At 36.8% G+C, this 6,000-nt stretch overlaps 1 protein-coding gene across 2 annotated transcripts in view; it reads right to left on the bottom strand.

Annotated features, from left to right (window-relative positions):
• Positions 1 to 317: 317 nt before the first annotated feature.
• Positions 318 to 6,000, bottom strand: part of AAGAB (alpha and gamma adaptin binding protein) — a 41,914-nt gene continuing 36,231 nt past the window's right edge. The window contains exons 8-10 of one of the 2 annotated variants that reach the window (XM_063090451.1): positions 1,936 to 2,040; positions 1,441 to 1,490; positions 318 to 802 (exon numbers count right to left, since the gene is read on the bottom strand). In XM_063090451.1, coding sequence (XP_062946521.1) covers positions 725 to 802; positions 1,441 to 1,490; positions 1,936 to 2,040 — 233 coding nt within the window. In that variant the 3' untranslated portion in view covers positions 318 to 724. The remainder of the gene's footprint in view (positions 803 to 1,440; positions 1,491 to 1,935; positions 2,041 to 6,000) is intronic. The other variant, XM_063090452.1, reaches the window with a different exon arrangement.

Genomic DNA, 6,000 nt, shown 5'->3' with positions numbered 1-6,000 from the left:
CCCTTTGGTGATCAGTTCCTCTAGGGCTGACTCACTCAAACATAACAAAGGATAAAGAACAAAGAGGATTCCCTCAGGGGTATAGTCCTGGAAGGACACAGAGGAGCTATCAACCAGGAAGTAAAACAAGGTGCTCAAGAATTCACTGCCTGACATTTCACATCCTCACCCACCCCTTGGTGTTGCTACTTTGGCAGCAATCTCTCTCTCCTCTCTTTCTCACACACAACTCGGGAACGGGGTTTGTTTCATCCCCATCACAGTAGGAAATTTTTGCCTCATATATTATAGTCTGAAAATTCAAATTGGTTTTTCAATTCTTTCTAGCAGTGAACTTCAAAAGAAATGCCCAGAAGCATTTTTTTAGTTGGAGACTAACCTGTGGGCCACTGGCTTTGGCCCCACCTATACTATAGCACAAACCAAATCTGCAGCAGCCTTCTTTCTTCCCAAAACAAGCATCATGGCTCAGAGCCACAAGCTCCCTGAACAGAGAAAATCCAAATTCTCACTCATTACTAGCACTCCTCACACCCTCACAATATACTGAGAGAAAAAAGACTTCTCCTTACCCACTAAAAACTAAAATTAAGGGGACCCTATCAATAAGTTAGGCAGCCAACATGATAATGGGATTTCAGCAAAATATAACTGGGTTGAGTAGGGAAATATCTCAGGATGAGAGAACTAGCATCTTTGTTAGTCAAAACCTAGGATGAACAATTTAGTGTTCTTCATCAGATGAAAGACCTTCAATTTCATCTCTGTCTCCCCCAATTGCCATCCAGAATGCTTTGGCCACCTGTGGAGAGAAGCATGCAACAAATTTCAGGCAACAGCTAAATTGCAGCTCATTTTATATGTCATACCTTGAACTGAGACATGAAATTCTATACTTTGCCCTCCAACCCTCCTGCAACATATATCAGAATCTTTGAATACCCTTTGACCCAGGACTTCCACATCTAGAAATTTATACTAAGGACATAATCAGAGTTGTATACAAAGGTGATGGGTAAGGATATGCACAGCTTCATTATTTATAAAAGCAAAAAATGCACATGGCCTAAATGTCCAAAAGGGAACTGGATAAATAAATATGACACATTCATATAATGTGAATCAACCATATACGTTTCCTGCCAAGAACATGTGTTGTGTTGGTAATAACAAAACAAACCATCTAAGAGTTTTCCAGTCTAACAGGAAGGCAAACATCCTGCGTCTCAGTGAAGGTACCATGTCACACAACATACATTTGAAAACTCGTGTTTGGACTACAGCAACTATATTACTATTGTATAAATATTAAATTAAAAAGTTAACATCCAACGAAAAGCTCACACTAAGACCCTTTAGAAATACACAAGTGTGATATATAATTATTACAGCACTGGACCTTTGGTAGGCCCTCAATAAATACCTGACTGATTGTCTCACCTTTTCTGCATGCAACTTCCTTTGCTCGTGAGGAAGCGTCGCAGCCTTGTCTAGGGGGAAAATAGATCTTAAAAAATTTGTCTAATAGCACAGGAGAATCTGGAGTGTATGGATGTTCTAACACTAGAAGATGCGAGATGGGTTTCAAAGACATCTGTTTATGGTGTAGTCATTACAGTTTTTAGAGAATTGAAGCCTTCCAGATTTTCCAGATGAGAATGATGTGAGTAAATTGGTAGGGATCTTACAGATTCCATGTTAATGAGACAAAATGAAAGAAATAGAGAGGCAAGAGAAAAAAGAGAAATAAGAGGAAAGAAAATGAAGAAGGGAATATTTTCCCCAGGGAAACATAGTCCTCCCAGTAGCTAAGTTTCTCAAGACAGCTGAGACCAGAGCATGGAACCCAATCGAGCAGTTACAAAATAAAATCCTACTTCATAAAATAGATGAGCATCAGTGTGGGAATATGTTAGACACAATGGATCTGATTACCTTTCATTTCTTTTAACTTTGAAAATAGTCTTTCAAAATTCTCCAGATCTCCTCCTCCAGTAGTGAGACTGGCTAATTCTTGAATATCCAGATCTAACACGGGATCTGAAGTAAGAATGTGTCATATTATTTGTCACACATTATTTATATATGTGCTAAATACACAGAATCCTAAGGAAATCAATGCTGCTTTGATGAAAGTCACCAATGATCGAGTGCCCAGTGTACCAGCTTTACAGCTCATGGAGACTCACAAGTGAATAGTAACTTCTTCTATCCTTACAACTCCATAACAAGGTATGGAATACTATTTTCATTTTAGAGATAAGAAACTAAAGCTCAGAGTTGAAGTGACTTATTCTAAGTCACAGCTAATAAGTGGATTCAGACTTAGGTGTTTCAACTCTGAAGGCCACACTCACTCTGCTAAGGTACACTGATTCAACAATACATGACTAAAATCTACACTGTATTTTATTGTACAACAAATATTTTCACATCTACTACTAACAACAACCACATAAAGTGATTAGGACAGATGTCATTATCTCCAATTTACAGATAAAAAACCTGTAGTTAAAAATGAATTCATCTGACATTAGGGATACTCAGAGATAGAGCCTATTTAAATTCATATTTTCTTACTACAAATCCTTTACTATTTCTACCTCAGCACATTGGTTCTTTATCAAAGTTTGTTTTTAATCAGAATTTATACTCATTCTCCACTCCAGGCCCACCACCTTTAGAGCTTCTTCCCTGCCCATCCCAGTTCACAGATCTTCCCCCTTAGAATTCTAAGCTTACTGTTTATAGAACTGTCTTGGCACTTGCATATGCTACTTCATATTCTAACATTTCTCCACCACCACTATAATAAATACTACTATGATAAGAGAGAGAGTTTACTTTGTGCCTGCACTGCTAAGTGCTTTAACTTACACGAGTCCATTTCATTTTGCAACAGCCCTGTGAGGGAAGATTTGTCACCCCTATTTTACAGAAAAGGAAACTAAGACCCACAGAGGTTAAACAATTTACTCAAGGTCATACCAATACTAGTGGTAGAGCCATGGTTTGAACCCCAGTGTACAGGACTCCAAACAAATCTTATGACCTTAACTGTTCAAGTCCTGTCTCTACATTTTTAGACTGTTAGCTCCTTGAAGAACAAGGACAATGACTTATAATTCTTTGCATCTGCCACAATGCTATATAACTTGGGGTTAAAAATGCATTTGGGTTAATAAATTTACTTTAGTTCAATGGACGTGTCATGTAGGCAGTTGGTATACAGGGCTGAAGATAAAAATTTGTGATTTATCTGTGTATACATGGTAATTGAGGTATGGATGTGGACAGAATCACTTCATACATAATAACAGATTTGGAAGAGGAGTTTAAGTGGACCGTTGAAGAATGACAGTATTTAAAGGCTGGGCAAGGGAGGGTAATCTATCAAAGAAAGAGGAGGAATAACCAGAGAAGTAGAAAGAAAACCAGGAGATGTTGGGTTGAGTGAGTCAGAAGCAGATAATGTTTCAAAGGGGGATTGATCCATAATACTGAATGCCACATAGAGGTCAAGATGAAGACTGGAAAATATCTTAAATTTACTGGCATGGAGGTCATTTGCACAGAGCTGTTTTAGTGGCATAATGGGGGCAAAAGCTAGATGGAAGTGAGTTGAAAGGTGACTGGGAGATAAGCAATGGAAATAAGGCTAGTAAAGAGATATGGGGTTGAGTAAGTATTCAGTTTTTGTTGATTTGGTTTTGCCTTTTTAAAAAATTTTTGAAATCATTTTAGTCTTACAAAAAATTTGAAAGCATAGTATAAAGAGCTCCCATACGGCCTTCACCCACCTTCCCCTAGTGTGAACATCTTATATAACCATGCTACAATTATAAAAATCAGGAAGTTAATATTGGTACAATGCTATTAACCACAACACAGACTTTACTCACACTTCGTCAGTTTTTCCACTAATATCCTTTTTCTGTTCCAGGATCCTACACAGAATTTAGCTGTCAAATCTTCTTAGTCTTCTCCAATTTGTGACAGCTCCTTAGTCTTTCCTTGTCTTTCATGACTTTGGCACTTTTGAAGAGTACAATCAGTTATTTTGTATAATGTCCCTCACTTTGGATTTGTGTGATATGTTCTTATAATTAGACTGCGGTGATGCATTTTTGGCAAGAACACCACAGAAGTGATGTGCCCTTTTCACTGCATCTTATTGGGGGGATATGATGTCAGTGTGTCTGATTACTGGTGATGTGAACCCTCATCACTTAGTTAAAATGGCTGGTATCTGCCAGGTTTCTCCAGTGTGAAGTTACTATTTTCTCCTTTGTAATAAATAAGTATCTTGGGGAAAATACTTTTAGACTATGCAAATATCCTACTTCTCCTCAAACTTTCATTCACTAATTTTAACATCCATGAGTAGATCTTGCTTGCAACAACTATTACTGTTTTTGTGCTTAATGGCGGTTTTCTCTTTTCCTAATTCCTTCTACGCTTATTAATCAGAATTCTTCTGTAAGAAGAATCTGTCCTTTCCCATTTATTTATTTATTTATTTATTTATTTATTTATTTATTTATTTATTTATTTATTTATTTGCATTAGAATGGACTCATGGATATTTAGTTTATTCTATGGGTTATAACCCAATACTATATTAATTTATTTTGCTAGTCAAATTGTTCCCACTTTAGCCATCAGATGCTCTTTCAGGTTGGTTCCTAAAACATATTTCAACATGTTCCCATTCTTTTTTGAGTACTTCCTTACTTTCGGACACCACAAGATGCTTCAGGCTTATCCTGCATTTTTTCCTGCCCTAGCCCTGTAATCAACGACTTCTCTTAGGAACCCTGATTCCTTATATTGGAGAATGTATCTAGAAACCAAGATCTCAGTGTTAAGGGTGTTGCTTGCTACTGGAGTATTGTTCCTTCTAGGCCCTCTCGGAGGATGATGTATGTACACCAACACATGCATGCACACACCTATATTTATTTCCCTATTGTTCTAAATGTAAGTATATATTTAAAAACCATGAGCTCATACTGATATGTTAGATTCCAATCCAATAGCAAAGGGTTCATGCCAGACTTCTCCTTTCCTTATTTGTAACTTCTTTCTCTGACAGGGAGAAACCTAGCTCTCATTATCGATGATACATTTTCTTAGCTTTTCAACCCTAATATACATATATAGAACTTCAAAATTGCTAACCCAAACCCCCGTGAAAAACAAATTTATTAAGTAGAGTCAGTATCTGTGTTCAGTTCTTTTTGTTTTTAGCCTTATGGCAATCCAGTCCAATTACTATTTTCCAAAGTTACTTAGGTTAGTTCTTGTCTTTCTCGCCCCCTTCAGTGTGATTAATGATTTGTTTAAATGGCAGAGGCTTTAGCAGGTTTAAAAGCCAATAGGAAGGATTCAATACATAATTTTTTCTTCTTCATATGTTTCTATAGACAATCACTTGAGTTTTCTATATGGGTTATCTTATAATCAGAAAAAAATAGTTTTAGAAGAATTATTACCTGCACATGAGCCCTCTATGGCATAAAGACTGAAAGTAGGGATATAAGTCGTTCCTCAACAAAAGAACATTTATAGTTATTGTCAACTAAGCTCCTTGGCTTTCTGGCTTTTGAACAGCAGATTGGATTCCTGTTTCAGTTCCAGGCTCTTCTCACTAGATGTCTTTGGACAAGTTACTAAACTTCTCTGGGCTTCAGCTTCATCTCCATGAAATAACTTCTCTGCCAAACTTCATTACCAAATGAGAAAGTAGATATAAAAGAATTTTAAAAGGATGTGAAAAGACTCATAAGCATAAAATTGTATTATTCTTGTCATCATCAAATCTGACTACTGTTAAATACTATTTTTAAAAATGTGGAATACAGAGCTATAAAGCTGTTTTGCCACCTGGTTCTGTCTGTTTTAGCTAAGATGATCTGAATCAAGATCCTGCTAAGACCATCAAAGAGAAAATGGTGCCCATGTATTTGTTATGTGTTTATTCTTCCCCCTTTTTCTGAT

This window comes from Cynocephalus volans, chromosome 3 (assembly GCF_027409185.1).
Source record: "Cynocephalus volans isolate mCynVol1 chromosome 3, mCynVol1.pri, whole genome shotgun sequence".
Taxonomy (NCBI): domain Eukaryota; kingdom Metazoa; phylum Chordata; class Mammalia; order Dermoptera; family Cynocephalidae; genus Cynocephalus; species Cynocephalus volans.
The sequence above is the reverse complement of the archived record's forward strand: the minus strand, read 5'-3'. Positions and strand labels throughout refer to the sequence as shown.